This window comes from Pimephales promelas, chromosome 9 (assembly GCF_988280905.1).
Source record: "Pimephales promelas chromosome 9, fPimPro1.hap1.1, whole genome shotgun sequence".
Classification (NCBI taxonomy): Eukaryota; Metazoa; Chordata; class Actinopteri; order Cypriniformes; family Leuciscidae; genus Pimephales; species Pimephales promelas.
The window spans coordinates 6892305-6910642 of NC_142777.1; the positions used below are offsets into that span (position 1 = coordinate 6892305).

General features: G+C 41.5%; 1 protein-coding gene across 1 annotated transcript; it reads right to left on the bottom strand.

Annotated features, from left to right (window-relative positions):
* Positions 1-525: 525 nt before the first annotated feature.
* Positions 526-17680, bottom strand: LOC120494827 (B-cell receptor CD22). The gene is made up of 9 exons (XM_089134712.1): positions 17666-17680; positions 17181-17250; positions 4625-4969; positions 4295-4543; positions 3907-4149; positions 2798-2894; positions 1106-1151; positions 947-1018; positions 526-859 (listed from the first exon to the last, which is right to left on the bottom strand). The coding sequence occupies exons 1-9, from the start codon at positions 17678-17680 to the stop codon at positions 734-736; spliced, it is 1263 nt and encodes a 420-aa protein (XP_088990838.1). The 3' UTR covers positions 526-733.
* Between the last annotated feature and the right edge of the window lie 658 nt (positions 17681-18338).

Sequence of the window (18338 nt, forward strand, 5' to 3'; positions counted from 1 at the left end):
TTCAGATTTTGATTAAAGATTACCAAGGTAAAACATTTTTTTATATATTTTTACTTGCACGGATTAATTGTTCACCACAAGACCAGTAATATGCGCTAACAAAGTAAATAGGTTCAATTTTGATTTCACGGGGACTTTAATGTTCTATTTTTTTTTTTTTTTTTACAGGTTTTCTGGTGTGTGTGAGTTTTTGGGGTGACCATTGTGCTGAAGACGAGAGCCTGTGGTTTGGGTGATGATTGGCCTACAGCCAATATTAAGGTTAGCAACATGATTGTATTTATAGGCATCACTGTGCACTTTTCAACATGACAATAATATAATGGCTGAGTATTTGAATACATGAAATTATGCTTTTTGTTAATCAGCTTAAAATTCTAAACACTAAATGTACAAAAATTAAAAGCATCAGGAATATATTGCATTATATATTTTTTTATGTGTTTATATTGCATGAATGTTTATATTACACATGGAATACCATATCTGATCCCTCATTTACCTATTATAAAGTGTATTACTGAATTTAAAATTACATACATTATGATATTTTAGTAAACATTGGTACATTTTTCAATATATGAAAAGCGGCAATTCCTTATGTATTATTCAATTTACTGTAACATATTAACACAATATATTATTCTGTATATTTTCAAATCTACTGTTAAACCATTTAATATAGTGATCAGTCATATACTGTATGTGAAATCTATTTTCACTCCGTGAAGGATTACACTGACTTGAATCTACTAGTCGTGAGGACATTTCCTTCTTTATTGGTGATATGGATTCTTATGGACAGATTCTCATATTCAGAAGAGTCTGACTGCTGAACATCAGGTATGGGATGGACAGTCTATGGGAAAAACACATTGATTATTTATCACCCGAGTTTTGAATGAACACATTCTTTTGCACGTGTAGTTTTTGATATTCAATTTACTGTGAGTGTGTCGTAGACATCAGATGATCTGGATTTGAGGTCAAGAGCTGCATATGAGCCTGTATCATCATCCTATAGATAAACAGAGAGAAATATATTACTGTATATATTAGAGAGAGAGAGAGAGAGAGTTTATTCTGTAGTTGTTATTCCACTCACCTCACACTTGTGTATTGCAGATTGTCTGTTAATTATTTTTCTTGTACTGTCAAAAAAGGAAATATAATTCATATATAGATAATAATGACACATCCTTCTACATTTGTTTTTAAAGGTGCATTGCGCAAGTCTCCGCAAGTTTTTGCAGAACTACGCCCCCTCTGGCGACAAGCGAAACTGCAACCAAATGTGTGCATGCTCATGAACCACTCTCTCACACACACACACACACACACGCTTGCACAAGCTGTTCATAACCAAGGGAGCATCAGCCACACAAATCTTTTATTGCAGTCATAATGACTCCAGAGGTAATAAAAGTAATAAACCTGTAAATTACCTTAAGTAAATTACACACTTATGTGTGTGTGTGTGTGTGTGTGAGGGGAAAACTTCGGGCTTTTGTTTCCATCTATCTCCATGTTGAACTGTTTTATGTGTTTACTGTATCCACTTATGATTGTATCATTATGGAAACACTTTCATGAACAATATCCACAAGTTTCCGAGGGGCGCTCCTGTAAAAAATAAAGTGGGTGAAATTTCCGGTGAGGCGGCGGAAGTAGCATTCCAATGGTATTTTGTGTGTTAGTTAGCGAAGAGGCTAGCTGTTTTTCGGAGAATTATTTTACTATTTAAAGACGCAAATCTTTATGAGAGATGTTGTTACGGAGCTCAGGGACAACATGTGCTGTTCGCGGTTGTATGTATAACCGGACTAAACTAGTTCAGTGGCTTAAACGTGATTGTTTTGAACATAAGCTGAAAAGGATATCAGAGTGATTCTGCCAGCGTCTCTGATCCTGCCAACGACTGTAGTTTCCATCACCTCCCAAAAGACGACGAATCTTCCTATGTACATTTGTTTAAATTCTTAATATTCTATAAACTCTCTCAGCATGTGTTTGGCTGTTCGCTACTGATGTTACACCTAAACTCAGGATCAAAGCCTGTGTTGACAGAATACCAAATGTGCCAGTTAATGTATTCAAGTAGCACATTCATTTATAATTTTGAATAAACTCCAAAGCACAATGACTAAGTGTGTATTTTTTATTTTAATTGTTTGTCAGCTCGCACAACTGTCTGTCACCATGCCTTGATAAGTATTGATAATTAATAATGTTATTATAATACTCCCAATCAACTACTGCGGAGGGTAGAAGTACTGTTATTTCACCCTTTTTAATTTCGTTGAGGTTGTGTGCCCACATCGTTAGCTAGTTTGGATCTCTATAACTTGAATGACTGTCAACTGTTGAATGAACGAGTGTCAAGCATGTCAAATCGCGCTTTGTTTACTTCCAACCGGAAGTCGCGCCCACTTTTGACGCAAGGCCTCATGGGGCGTAGGAAACTTGTGGATAAGTTATTACTTTGATCCGGTTTGAGCCCTAGAGCAGACCGGAGATCTCTCCATTTGTTGAAAGCTTCCCAATGTTGACTCTCGTCTTATTCCTACGCCTGGCACTAGACAAAAGGTGAAAGTGAACGCGCATGACATCAGTCTCAAAAACTGTATTTTACTGTACAGGATAATAGAGGCGATCGCAGTGATCAGAGAAGGGCTCATTCAGCCCATTAGGCAATTGTTAAAGCATTTATGGGTTAGAAAAACTGGTATTTTTAACATGAAATGTTGCGCAATGCACCTTTAAGTAAATTACATTTATACTCTATTATTTAATTTACATTATAAATAGTATGTTGAAGATGATGATGATGATGATGAATAATCCTCCAGATGTCGCTGTGATCACAATCACATTCCTACCAGCAATGTGATGAACTGAAAGAGGAAGATCATCATGATTAACTCTCCAAACTGATGAATGATGTGAAGATACAGGAGTGTGTTAAAGGATTAGTTCACTTTTGAAAAAACTTTTGCTTATAATTTACTCACCCCCATGTCATCCAAGATGTCCATGTCTTTCTTTCCTCAGTCGAAAAGAAATTAAGGTTTTTGATGAAAACATTCCAGGATTTTTCTCCATATAATGGACTTCAAAGGGAACCGGATGGTTCAAGTATCAAAAGACGGTTAATAACAGTTTCAGATGCAGCTTCAAATGTCTTTAAACGACACCAGACGATGAATAAGGGTCTTATCATGCCAAACGATCGGTTATTTCAAAACTTATTCCAAAAATGTAACTTTTATAAGGACAAATGCTAGCCTTGCTATATTCTGTGAGGCGCGTTTGCAACGTCACGTAATACGTAATTACGTTCAAAAGGTCACGGCGACGTAGCCGAAAGTACAGAATCAAAATCGTCCGACATCGTTGTTTTTCCTTTTAATTCCTTTTTTTGTAAACGGTGTTTGAGTTAGTTTGCACGTTCAATCTATGCGTTCAACTTGTAAACACTGACTCTGTACTTTTGGCTACGTCTCCCGTGACCTTTTGAACGTAATTACGTAATACGTGACGTTGCAAACGCGCCTCACAGAATATAGCAAGGCTAGCATTTGTCCTTAGAAAAGTTACATTTTTGGAATAAGCTTTGAAATAACCGATCGTTTCGCATGATAAGACCCTTATTCATCGTCTGATATCGTTTAAAGACATTTGAAGCTGCATCTGAAACTGTTATTAACCGTCTTTTGGACCTGAACCATCCGGTTCCCATTGAAGTCCATTATATGGAGAAAAATCCTGGAATGTTTTCATCAAAAACCTAAATTTCTTTTCGACTGAGGAAAGAAAGACATGGACATCTTGGATGACATGGGGGGTGAGTAAATTATCAGCAAAAGTTTTTTCAAAAGTGAACTAATCCTTTAATAAAAGCTTCACCTGTGACTGTTACAGCGTCTGATCTCTGAGATCCATGTCGATTGTGAGCCTGACAGTAGAAGCGTCCACTCTGAAGTGCACTGAAACTCTGTCCAGATCCAACAGCTGAGCTTTCATTCTCCTTAAACCAGCTGAAGTTCAGAGCAGGAGGGTTTGAGTCACTGATGCACTTCAGAGTCACTGAATCTCCCTCCACTATTTCACCAGATCCATTTATCAACACTGAGACGTTCCTCGGTGGGTCTAAAACGGACAAAAATGAAACCCTTAAATCATGTAATTTAAACACAATCTCTGTTTTTTAAAAAGACTAAATTAAATCCAGATCAAACACACAGAAAATCCCAAATGCGAAATAATCTCCTCTTGCCATGAAAGGAGGACAACCAGTGGACATTGAGGTGAACATCAGGAGAGACGTGTGTGTGTCCGTCTACAGCACAGCTATATCTGCCTGAATCCTCTCTTCTGACTGACTGCAGCAGGAGTTCATTGTTTCTGTCTCTTCTCTCAGTTAATGGCTGTGAGTTTCTGTTCCAGATGAATGTTGCTCTGTCAGTCAGAGCGCAGCTGCTTTTACATGTCAGACTGACTGAATCTCCCTCTGTCACATTGTCAGGAGACTCCACCTGAAGATCTGAACACAACACACACATTATATCTAGTGCTGCTGTCACAGTCTATTATTATTGTATTTTTATTAAGAGATAAAAGTCACCTGTGACAGTAAGAGACATTCCAGATTTACCAATCCATTTTTCTTTATCAGTGATGAATCTGAAATAGTACATGTGTGAATCCTTCAGTGTCACATGACTCAGTCTGACGGTGCAGTCCTGCTGTTTATCTCCCAGATACTGAAGCCTCTGACTGTATTCAGGGTCCTCAGACAGATCTGGAAACTCTTCATGTTTCTCTTTATCTTTTGTTTTGGTCCAGAACACTTTCTTGATCTGATATCCAGTAGGGTATGTATAAGTGCATCTCATGATCACTGTTGAGCCGTTTAGTGCACAGATGTGTGTAGGATTGTAACTCACACCCCAATTAGCACTAGAAACCCCTGAAACACAGAATTCACACTGCTGAAAATGTTGTTTTATCAGTTCCAACACACTGCATGAAATGTGGGGTTTTCATCCCTGTAAACTGCCGTGAATCCCACTAATCTCCGGCAGTTATTGGACGTTTTCAGCGTCGCGCGTTCGCCTGTGCCGAAAATCGTCGGAAACGTATAGGCACCCCCGCGCGGGATTAACAACTTTATTGCCATATAAAAGCAGCCGCATCTCCAGCAGCCCGACCAAGCTTCTCAGTCATTGGGTTAAACAAATGACATCAAATCATCAATCACATCTGATTGGTTGGTAGATCTGTTGCTATTGGTCACCCTGGAACTTTAGAAATACAGGCTTGGGTAAACCCCTCCCCAATAATAATAATAATAACCGTCTGACGTTGGTTCAATGTTAATTCGATGAGCAAAATCAACGTTGTTTCAATGTCATGAGAGACGTCGTTTCCACGTTGATTCAATGTCAGTTTGCTGTCTGGGATTTACTTAGAGCATATATATCACTAAGATTTTTTCTAATGTTGTAAAGTGTAATTTATTCCTGTGATTAAAGCTAAATTTTCAGCATCATTTTCAGCATTACTCCAGACAACACAATGAACACGATTAAATCACTCTAATATGATTATTTAATGCTCAAGAAACATTCATTATTATTATCAATGTTGAAAACAGTTATGTACAATTTTTTTTCCAAAATTTTGATGAATAGAATGTTAAAAAGAACAGCATTTATTTAAAATAAATTATTTTCTAACATTATAAATGTCTTTACAGTAACTTTGATCAGTTTAACTCATCCTTGATGAATAAATGTTTTTATTTATTTTATTTATTTCCCCCCAAATATAAAACAAAAATTCTTACTGACCCCAAACTTTTAAACGGTAGTGTTTAATGTTACAAAAGCTTTAGATTTCAGATAAATGATGTTCTTTTGAAAGATTCTTTTGTTCTTTTGCTGTTCTCTCTTCAAAGAATTTTGAAAAAAAAATGTACACAACTGTTTTCAACACTGATAAACATAATGAATGTTTCTTGAGCATCAAATCATCATAATAGAGTGATTTCTGAAGGATCATGTGACACTGAAGCCTGGATTAATGATGCTGAACTTTCAATTTTAATCACAGGAATAAATTACACTTTAGGCCTACTGTATATTCACATACTGCCCTACAAAGGCAAAGCGCAGTAACAGTAATTTTGTCAAAAATGACTGAGTACTTGTAATGGGCTTTATGACATGTGTTCTGTCTTGTGAAAAAATATCTGGGTTCAATTATGTCCCATTTCGGAGATGCATTACCACTAAATTATCTACCCATAACATGTTTAACTGGCTGGTATAAAAAACTTCAAAGGCCTTTTTCCCTGTTTCTTTGTTTGCGTAGGCTTATTTACTGCACTTAGACTTTGTAGGGCAGCATAGAAAACAGATGATTTACATTGGAATAATATTTCACAATATTACTGTTTTTTAATCAAATAAATGCAGCCTTGGTGAGCAGAAGATACTTTTAAAAACATTTTTAAAATCTTAGTGTTAGGCTATATAGGCTATCGTTCATAAATGTTTTAATTAAATGTTACACTAATTTCATTGTATGCAGAAGAGAACATGCATTTCGCGAGTTTTATTTGCACGTTTGAAATGTTAGATGACATAATATGTGCAAACTATTGTGAAGTAAAGCTTTCTTTGGTTCTTTCGAGCTATGAACCGCGTGTAAACGTGACGTCACAAGAGGCGGGGCAATGCGAACCTCCAAACTCCATCTGAGTCTGTTTCGCCTGAGGCCTTTATGTCTGATGCCTTTTAGTCTGAGGCTGTTTTGCCTGATGCCTTTTTGTCTGAGGCTGTTTTGCCTGATGCCTTTTTGTCTGAGGCTGTTTTGTCTGATGCCTTTTAGTCTGAGTCCGTTTCGCCTGATGCCTTTATGTATGATGCCTTTTAGTCTGAGGCTGTTTTGCCTGATGCCTTTTAGTCTGAGGCTGTTTTGCCTGATGCCTTTTTGTCTGTGGCTGTTTTGTCTGATGCCTAATTGTACGAGACCTGACACCTGACATTGTTTTTCCTGAGACCTGAAGCTTTTCAGTCTGAGGCGTGATGCCGTTTTGTCCAATAACTGAAGCCTTTTAGTCTGAGGTATGATGCCTTGTCTTCATATGTCTGAGGTCTGAGGGTCTCCCGAGGCAAACAGGTCCTAGGTGACGGGTCAGACTAAGAGCAGTTCAACAACCCCCTTATGAGAACAGTACATTTAAGGACCGTGACGTCGCCCGGTATGGCGCAGCCGGGGCCCCACCCTGGAGCCAGGCCCTCTCCCCACGGGGTCCGGCCGGGCTCAGCCCGAAGGAGTAACGTGGGGCCGCCTTTCCGTGGGCTCACCACCTGCAGGAGGAGCCGTAAGGGGCCGGTGCAGAGAGGATCGGGCGGCAGTCAAAGGCAGGGGCCTCGGCGACCCGATCCCTGGACATAGAAACTAGCCTTAGGGACGTGGAACGTCACCTCGCTGGTGGGGAAGGAGCCTGAGATTGTGCGTGAGGTTGAGAGGTTCCGACTAGAGATAGTCGGGATCACCTCTACACATGGCTTGGGCTCTGGAACCACACTCCTTGAGAGAGGATGGACTCTTCACCACTCTGGAGTTGTCCATGGTGAGAGGCGACGAGCTGGTGTGGGTTTACTAATAGCCCCCCAGCTCAGCCGCCATGTGTTGGAGTTTACCCCGGTGAACGAGAGGGTCGTTTCCCTGCGCCAACGGGTCGGGATAGGTCTCTCACTGCCGTTTGTGCCTACGGGCCGAACAGCAGTGCAGAGTACCCGGCCTTCTTGGGGTCTCTGGGAGGAGTGCTGGAAAGTGCTCCAACTGGGGACTCCGTCGTTCTACTGGGGGACTTCAACGCTCACGTGGGCAACAACAGTGACACCTGGAGGGGCGTGATTGGGAGGAACGCCCCCCCCCCCCCCGACCTGAACCCGAGTGGTGTTCAGTTATTGGACTTCTGTGCTAGTTACAGTTTTTAGCCATAACGAACACCATGTTCAAGCATAAGGGTGTCCACCAGTGCACGTGGCACCAGGACACCCTAGGTCGTAGGTCGATGATCGACTTTGTGATCGTTTCATCTGACCTGCGGCCGTATGTCTTGGACACTCAGGTGAAGAGAGGGGCGGAGCTGTCAACTGATCACCACCTGGTGGTGAGGTGGATCTGATGGTGGGGGAGGAGGCTGGACAGACTTGGCAGACCCAAGCGTACTGTAAGGGTTTGCTGGGAACGTTTGGCCGAATCTCCTGTCAGAGAGATCTTCAACTCTCACCTCCGGCAGAGCTACGACCAGATCGCAAGGGAGGCTGGAGATATTGAGTCTGAGTGGACCATGTTCTCCACCTCCATTGTCGAAGCGGCTGCCCGGAGCTTTGGCCGTAAGGTCTCCGGTGCCTGTCGAGGCGGCAATCCTCGAACCCGGTGGTGGACACCGGAAGTAAAGGATGCCGTCAAGCTGAAGAAGGAGTCCTATCGGGACTGGTTGGCTCGTGGGACTCCGGAGGCAGCTGACAGGTACCGGCAGGCCAAGCGGACTGCGGCCCGGGTGGTTGTGGAGGCAAAAACTCGGGCCTGGGAGGAGTTCGGTTAGGCCATGGAGAAGGACTATCGGTTGGCCTCGAAGAGATTCTGGCAAACTGTCCGGTGCCTCAGGAGGGGGAAACAGTCCCCCACCAATGCTGTTTACAGTAGGGGTGGGCGGTTGTTGACCTCAACTGGGGATGTCGTCGGGCGGTGGAAGGAATACTTCGAGGATCTCCTCAATCCCGCCGCCACGTCTTCCATTGAGGAAGCAGAGGCTGAGGGCTCAGAGGTGGACTCGTCCATCACCCTAGCTGAGGTCACCGAGGTAGTCAAGAAACTCCTCGGTGGCAAGGCACCGGGGGTGGATGAGATCCGCCCTGAATACCTCAAGTCTCTGGATGTTGTGGGGATGTCTTGGTTGACACGCCTCTGCAGCATCGCGTGGCGGTCGGGGACAGTGCCTCTGGGATGGCAGACCGGGATGGTGGTTCCTCTTTTTAAGAAGGGGGACCGGAGGGTGTGTTCCAACCAGTGTTGTAATGTAACGGAGTACAAATACTTCGTTACTGTACTTAAGTAGAAATTTCACGTATCTGTACTTTACTTCGCTATTTAAATGTATGTCAACTTTCACTTTTACTCCACTACATTTCCTAGATAAAATGTATACTTTTACTCCGCTATATTTCCACTTCATCTTCGTTACTCATTACTACAAAATAAAATCAGAAGAAATGTGTGCGACTGCAATAAGGGAGGTTTGGCGAATCACTGCGCTAGATTGCATCACGCTACGCTACGCACGCTCTTTTTCAGCGCGAATGCTTGTTTGTTGCCATTGCCAAAGGAGGAGGAAGCAGCACAACTGTAGCTATACCGCCATGGAAGCACCTGAAGGACCTGCCGTTATCACAGACAACCACCCCGACGATAGTGATGAAGATAACGTTATACACCCGTGGCCGTATTTGAAAGAAATGTTTTTGTACATTGGATCGAAAGATTCTTCCTACCGGATGAAGTGCCTCTTATGCCTACCGAAAAAAACTGAAATTTTGTCGTTCAAAAACTCTCCGTCCAACCTGAAGAAGCACATCGAGGTAGGTTAAATTAATAGTTATTCAGTAATGCCACCATATAAGAGTGATTCAACATTGTTATCATAAGCCGTATTAGAGATATCTGGCTAACGTGATGGCCAGGCTAATGTCTGCTTGTTAACGATGCTAATTAGCTGATATGGCGCACATGTTTAACTAACCCTAACTTCAACGTTAACGTTGAATTTAATTTAACAGAGAACTCTCAAATACATGTACTGAAACACACTTAACTGGTCTGGTATAGCATAACGTTAACTGCTGGGCCAAATATTTCCTCAGGTAGGCTAATGTTAGATTGAGAAATATTATTTGAAAACTGCGTTAATCAGTGGGAGGTTATAAAGTGTTAAGGGCTATTCACGTTTTCAAAAGCATAATAACAGCTCGTTCTGAGACAGTGCAGATGATTTATTGAGATTGTAAAAAAACCACTGGGTGGATTTTTATCATTCTAGGGTGGTTTTGCTCACACACTGCCAACACACATTATGTTCAAACACCATGTAAAAGTGAATTTTCCATAATAGGTGCCCTTTAATGTTAATTACCTCAAAACTCAGTGGATATTGGATAATGTTGGGCTAATGTTATAAATTGTGAATATAGGCTTGCATTATTGATCAAAGTCACAGTGCTTTTTTCTTTCTTAGTAGAGCATCTAACTTAAGGTACATGCAGTGTGAGATAAACAATAACACAAGTACAGTAAAGGCTACAAAACACAAACAACAGTTAATAGTGTTTTTAGTGTTAATAGTGTTAATTGTCTAGTAAGGGTGGCAATCGGAGTGTTTAGAATTCTCTGTTATATATATATAAACTTTTTACTTTTACTTCAAATACTTAAGTACATTAAATATCAGAAAATTACTTTTGATACTTAAGTACAGTATATATCAGATACTTTAAGACTTTTACTTAAGTAATATTCTAAAAGGCAACTTTCACTTCTACCAAAGTCTTTTTCTTGTATGATACTTGTACTTTTACTCAAGTATTGCTTTCTAGTACTTTATACAACACTGGTTCCAACTACAGGGGGATCACACTTCTCAGCCTCCCTGGGAAAGTCTATGCCAGGGTACTGGAGAGGAGAATACGGCCGATAGTGGAACCTCGGATTCAGGAGGAACATTGTGGTTTTCGTCCGGGCCGTGGAACACTGGACCAAGCTCTACACTCTCTACAGGGTGCTGGAGGGTTCATGGGAGTTTGCCCAACCAGTCCACATGTGTTTTGTGGATTTGGAGAGGGCATTCGACTGTGTCCCCCGAGGCGGCCTGTGGAGGGTGCTCCGGGAATATGGGGTCCGGGGTCCTTTGCTAAGGGCTGTCCGGTCCCTGTAAGACCGAAGCAGGAGCTTGGTTCGCATTGCCGGTAATAAGTCAGACTTCTTCCCAGTGCATGTTGGACTCCAGCAGGGCTGCCCTTTGTCGCCGGTTCTGTTCATAATTTTTATGGACAGAATTTCTAGGCGCAGCCAGGGGCCGGAGGGTGTCAGGTTTGGGGACCGCACGATTTCGTCTCTGCTTTTTGCGGATTATGTTGTCGCGTTGGCCCCTTCACACCTTGACCTTCAGCATGCACTGGGACGGTTTGCAGCCGAGTGTGAAGCGGCTGGGATGAGAATCAGCACCTCCAAATCCGAGGCCATGGTCCTCAGTCGGAAAAGGGTGGCTTGCTCACTTCAGGTTGGTGGAGAAATCCTTCCTCAAGTGGAAGAGTTTAAGAATTTTGGGGTTTTGTTCACGAGTGAGGGAAGGATGGAACGGGAGATTGACAGACGGATCGGTGCAGCTTCTGCAGCAATGCGGTCGATGTACCGGTCTGTTGTGGTGAAGAAGGAGCTGAGCCGTAAGGCAAAGCTCTCGATTTACCGGTCAATCTACGTTCCTACTCTCACCTATGGTCATGAGCTTTGGGTCATGACCGAAAGGACAAGATCCCGGATACAGGCGGCCGAAATGAGCTTTCTCCGCAGGGTGGCTGGGCGATCCCTTAGAGATAGGGTGAGAAGCTCAGTCACTCGGGAGGAGCTCAGAGTAGAGCCGCTGCTCCTCCACATCGAGAGGGGTCAGCTGAGGTGGCTCGGGCATCTGTTCCGGATGCCTCCTGGACGCCTCCCTGGGGAGGTGTTCCGGGCACGTCCCACTGGGCGGAGGCCCCGGGGAAGACCTAGGACACGCTGGAAAGACTATGTCTCCCGGCTGGCCTGGGAACGCCTCGGTGTCCCCCCAGAAGAGCTGGAGGAAGTGTCTAGGGAGAGGGAAGTCTGGGCATCTCTGCTTAGACTGCTGCCCCCGCGACCCGGCCCCGGATGAAGCGGAAGAAGATGGATGGATGGAAATACAACCCGAAACTAAAAAACAGACCAGACCTCCATTGAGACCGGACTTTATTTATCTTTTAACTTGTCGTGTAATGACATGGAAAATATTACAAAGAATTATTTAAAATTAAAGAAAATGAAAATAAGTTTAGTTTTAAACTAATAGTTTTAAACTTTACAATTTTTAAACTTTAGTTAAAAATGTTGTAGTCACTTGCATGAACAAATCATTGTTAAAATGTAAGCATCTGGTTAAAGAAAGGTAATCACACCTCCACCACTGCTACTTGATTTGCATTTGTATGGCTCAGCGATTTCATTTACATGTGAAAGCCACCTCTAGACCTGGGGGTAGGGGGGTCATGGGGGCAACACTGACAAACAAAGCCCACGTCAATTCCTGGCAGTTCCTGACAGTTTTTGGTGCTGACCAAAAATTCCCGTTAATAGCCGTTAACCTCAGATTCCACTACAATTTTATGTGCCATTAATTGCCAAAAATCCCCCTTTTCATGCAGTGACAGATCACAAAAACTTCATTAAACTTCATTAAACTCATTTCAGGGAATATTATAAGTGAATCTTCTCAGAATCTTTTGAGTGTTAACTGATCTAAATGTGAATTTCTTTATCACTTTTGAGGCAGGATGTGCAGAAATAAACAGAAGTGAAACCAGAGCAAACACATCAGTCATGAACAACATGCTGTCCTCTAAATAAAAAAAGATGGACGACGCCCCATCTCTCTTTTCCATCAGAGAGAACTGAAGCCGCCAGTGTCTCGATATGACGCTGACATCTTGGAACTTGAATCTTGCGCACTTGCGTGTTTCGGGACCAGTCATGCACAGTCGTGAGCAGGAAGTAAAGCTGCAAAATCAAGGCCGCGGCCTCATTCTCGCTGAATCAAACGCAAGCACACGCCCCGCACTTTCATTAAGTGTCCTCTGTCTGCTTCGTTCTTCTCCAATGATGTCTGCTGATTGCAGATCCTTAATTGTTTAGTTGGTCTCGCATCCCATTGAATAACATGGGGAGGCGGGGGTTATGAGCTATACTAGGTCCGGTCACAGGGGGGCGATCGAGACGTTTTGGCTGCACTTTTGAGGGCTTGTGCGGCACGCTTTCCAAAAACATCACAATTAAGTCTAAGGGGCCGTTTACACTTGTCCACTTCATGCGTTTTCTGTGATCGGATAGCTATCCGATCGTGAAAAGACCAGGTGTAAATGCCCCCCGAAACGCATTCGAGACGGATTTGAATCCGATCGCTCAAACCACTTCGGGAGGTGGTCTGGGCCGCATTCCAGACGAAACTGGACAAGTGTAAATGCATCTGGTTCTTGAAACCACATATGCAAATGTTAATACTCCCAAAATAAACGTGTGAGAGCGTGTTACAGGCTATATGTCATGCTATTTTAGTTAGATATGATGACGCTACTGCGACGCGCATCACCTCAGATGAGCAGCTGAACGCCTATCAAGCCAACGCGCCACATTCTATCGCAAATCAAAGTGAAAGTAAGTCGCAGACGATTAACACTACCATCTTCATTAAAAGTAAAGAAACGAAATGATCTTACCAGTTCTGTTGCCGCTCTCTCTTATAACCGTCTTTGCTGATTTTGATGATCAATAAAATGCAGCTCATATCTGTTGCTTTCAGTGACGTGCACTTCATTAAATCCGCATATAGCGCGGGAATTGAAGATCGGATTTATATCCGTTTTGCAAAACCACATTAATGTGACCAGGTGTAAATGAAATCGTTTTGATAAATCAGATGATAAATCAGTGGCCAGGTGTAAACAGCCCTTAAGAAAACATCTATGCTGACAAAATCATTTAACATACAAACCTGTTCCTCAAGGGAGCCAAATCCTGTTCCTGGAGATTAGATTCAGATCCAACCCTGATCACACACAGCCGTCTGTAATCATCACGTGCTTCTGCAGATCTTCATTAGCCATGTTTGATCAGGGTTGAAGCTGAACTTTTTAGGAAGGTAGATCTCCAGGAACAGGATTGACACTGCTCCATCATATCTCCAGAAAGAAATGAACAAAAAATCTGTTTGCCCATTCAAATCCTCTGATGAGTGAGAAAGTCCCTCCCCTAAATCAGCTGACACTGAATAGCAAGTGAGATGGTCCTCACTACAGAACATGATACCCAGGGGGAGGAGTTAGATCCAGATCCAACTCCTATCACCTTGCATATACCTAATCATACTCCACCGCCTGATCCCTAACCCCACCCATCTCCACCCCCTGATCCCACATTCCCACCCCCTGATCCCTAACCCCACCCCCAATTCTACCCATCTCCACTGCCTAATCCCTAACCCCACCCCTAATCAAACCCATCCCCACCCCCTGATCCCTAACCCCACCCCCAATCCTACCCATCTCCACCCCCTGATCCCTAACCCGACCCCTATTCCTAACCGTCTCCACCCCTTGATCCCTAACCCCAACCCTAATCGTACCCTTCTCAACCCCTTAGATTTGGATCCGCCCCTAGGATCTTGTGTACTACAATGAGGTGCTACTGTAGCAAGTAGAAAATTAGCAATTCGTGATCAAGACTGTGACATAACTAACTAAAAAAAGAAAAAAAAGAAAACAAGCTCATTGACATGCCTCACCCAAACTTCCTGTTTCAAAAGTAAATGCATTAACATACCACAGAAAACTGCTCATTAAACCATCATTATGAGGTTTTGAAAATAAAAATAATATAATGTCAATGTCAAGTTTATTTCTATAGCACTATATACAACAACTCAGAGTTGACCAAAGTGCTTTACAATCTTATAGATAGCTCCATCATACACAATACAACAAACACACGTACACATAATACAACATTTGCAGTCACTACACTACAGTAAAAGCCAAAGAAAAGAAATAAGTTTTTAACTTGGATTTAAAATCAGAGAGTGTCTGGGCAGTTCTAATATTCAGTGGGAGGCTATTCCACAATTTGGGGGCAGAGACAGAGAAGGCCCGATCCCCTCTCATTTTTAGTCTTGAGCTTGGAACCGTCAATAGACTGATCTCGAAGGCTTATGAACAGACAGAAGACTTGCCAAATATACAGGTGCCAATCCGTTTAGGGATTTAAAGACCCATAAGAGAATTTTAAAATCAATTCTATATAAAACAGGAAGCCAGTGTAAAGACATTAAAATAGGAGTAATATGATCGCGCTTACGTACACCCAGCAAGAGTCTAGCCGCAGAGTTTTGCACCATTTGGAGTCGGGAGATCGATCTTTGGTTAATTCCCACAAAAAGAGAATTACAGTAATCAAGTCGGGTAGAAACGAGTGCATGAATTACCTTTTCACAATCTTTGCGGGACAGCAAAAATGTAACTTTTGCCACAACTTTTAGATGGTAGAAGCAAGATTTTACAACCGAGTTTACCTGCTTATCAAATTTGAGGGAGCCATCAAATAGAACTCCCAAATTTTTTACATATGGTTTTTGAAAGCAAGTTAGTCGCTCCAGATGTAGATATTGAGTATCATACCTGTCGGAGGGACTGTTTTGGATTCATTTAGATTTATAAAATTTAGTGACATCCAGTGTTTTATGTCGAACAGGCATTCAAATAAAGGTTGCAATGAGTCTGAATCCCTCAGTTTCAGTGGAAGATAAATTTGGGTGTCGTCTGCAAAACAGTGGAACGAAACACCGTGTTTCCTACAGATGGTGCCCAACGGAAGCATGTACAGAGAGAAAAGAATGGGAGCTAAAATAGATCCCTGCGGAACACCAACGTTTAGAGGGGCTGTGGCAGAAGAAAATTCTCCAAGGCAAACTGAAAAACTTCTGTTTGATAAAAATGAATTAAACCAATTTAGAGCAGTTCCCTTGATCCATCCACATTGTTTGAGACGGGACATAAGGATATTGTGATCTATAGTATCAAATGCTGCGCTCAAGTCTAATAGCACCAGAATAGCATGATCACCCGTGTCCACGGTTAAGTAAATGACATTTAAAACTTTCAGCAGCGCAGACTCTGTGCTATGATATTTCCTGAAGCCGGACTGAAATATTTCAGAAATGTTATTCATATTCATATTTGTAGAAGCACTATTTTCTCTATAATCTTCGAGATAAAAGGTAGCTTAGAAATTGGTCTAAAGTTTGACATGTCAGAAGGATCAAGATTTGGTTTCTTGATATGGGGTTGGACGACAGCATGTTTCAGTCCCTCTGGCATAGTCCCTAAACTAAGGCACTTATTTATCATGGACCGTAAAGTAGGGCCGACAGTCTCTAAAACTTGCTTTAAAAGGTGAGTCGAAATCTTGTCGAGCTGGGAGGTGGTTGGCTTCAGCTGGTTAACCACTTCTTGAAGAGTTTCAAGCGAGATGGGTTCAAACAAAGACACTAGAACAAGTAACTGGGTTTGACGGATCTAACAATGATGGTTGGATATGGGATCTAATATTTGCAATCTTATCTACAAAAAAGTGCAGGAAATTATTACAAATTGTTAGAGATGGTTTTGGAAGAACGTCCGAAGATGGATTTACAACAGAGTTAATTGTATGAAATAGAATTTTTGGTCTATGGCAATTTTTTGAAATGACCAATTTGTCCTGGCGGCTTTTACTGCTTTTTGAAAAGTACACAATGAGTCCCTCAAAATTTCATAAGACACCTGAAGCTTGTCTTTTTTCCACCTCCGTTCTGCTCTTCTACATGTCTGTCTCAGTGTACGTATATTATCATTTAGCCAGGGCTCTGATTTTGGTTTAACCGTTTTCTGTTTTAGGGGAGCAATGTCGTCTAAAATATTTATACAGGTAGAATTAAAAAGGGTTAGATGTTCCTCTGCACTCAGTTCCTCTAAGGGACTTTCTAAATTACATGATTTAGATGCCACTTCAAATGCTGCAGAAAAAACCGTCCCAGTATCAGCACTGATTTTCCGAAACAATTTTGTAGAAGTCTGATGGTTAATAGAAGGACAGTACAGAGTAGTTGTAAATAATATAGGTTTGTGGTCTGAAAAGCCAGCATCGCAAACATCAATATCCTAGATAGGTAGGCCATAAGTCAGCACTAAATCCAATGTATGGCCAAGAGAATGTGTTGGCCCTTTCACTAACTGTTCAAACCCGAAAGAGTCCAGCTGATATAAAAAAATAATGTAATATTAACTCACCGTGAATCATGAGCAGAAAGATCAGAGGAAGACGAGGAGCCATTCTGACCCACATCAGCATAAAATACATCTATAATTCAGCATTAATATAATCATCAGCATAAAATATATCTATGATACAGCATTAAACACTTATATGCTCATAATCAGTGTATTTCATCACTCTAAACAGCTATTTTTACCTAAACAGCTACCCTAACATATTCTCATGTTGTTGTTGTGTTAATAAGATCTTTGCACATCTGAAGATTATTAATGCACAACATCAAATTGTGTAAATGAACTGATCATTAGATGTACAGAAGATATTTCCCAAGTCAAGAACTGATAATAATGTAAAATGTGTATCTGGAAATGCAATGTAAGTCGCTTTGGATAAATTGCATATTTGCATAATTTTAAATGTCAGGAATCATGTGTTATATGAGCGTCATCTATATAAATAATCATCAGTTTTCATTTACAAATACGTGTGTTTGTCTTACCGTGTTGAAGCACATAAGATCAACAGCAACCAAATGACTGTACTGTATTTACACAAGCACTTTTAGCTCTGCAGTGAAGGACTTTAAAATGTGTGAAGTGTGGTTAACACTTTTTTTTACACACAGTTGTAAAAATGTAGACATTTTAGCACTTCCGGGCGCATCGTCCTGAAGTCAATGGTTTTTGGGTAAAATGCTTGATAAAATTTCTGTGGTTAACATAAGCTCAAGATATTTTCATGTTGTTGTTGTTTTTTTTCTATGATATGAAATACAGGGACCTCAGAGGTTGTCTGGGACATTAAACGGTCACGGTCCAGGGCAGGGGCGTAGCAATCATTTCAAAAGTGAGGGGGACAGAATGTCAAGCATTATACCTTTTTTTTTACAATTGCATACTGCATTTATATTGAATGGTAACACTTTACAATAAGGTTTCATTAGTTATCTATCTATCTATCTATCTGTCTGTCTGTCTGTCTGTCTGTCTGTTTTACTTAACCAAAACTGTCTTTCATATTGAAAACATTGAAACTTCATGCTTTTAAAACTTCTTCAAACTTTCTGGTTAGGCTTTTTAAAGAAAACTTAACGTTTGTCTACAAACCTTTTTAATCAAATTGTAAAGTGTTTCCTTATACATCATGTACACATGTTACAAGTACAACACTGC

What these genes read in the sequence shown, in the direction of transcription:
- LOC120494827 (XM_089134712.1), bottom strand. An exon ending in TGTTCACCTCAATGTCCACT is followed by an intron (nt 4,150 to 4,294) that starts GGTTGTCCTCCT and finishes TGTCCGTTTTAG; the next exon opens with ACCCACCGAGGAACGTCTCA. An exon ending in AGACGCTGTAACAGTCACAG is followed by an intron (nt 2,895 to 3,906) that starts GTGAAGCTTTTA and finishes TTCCTCTTTCAG; the next exon opens with TTCATCACATTGCTGGTAGG.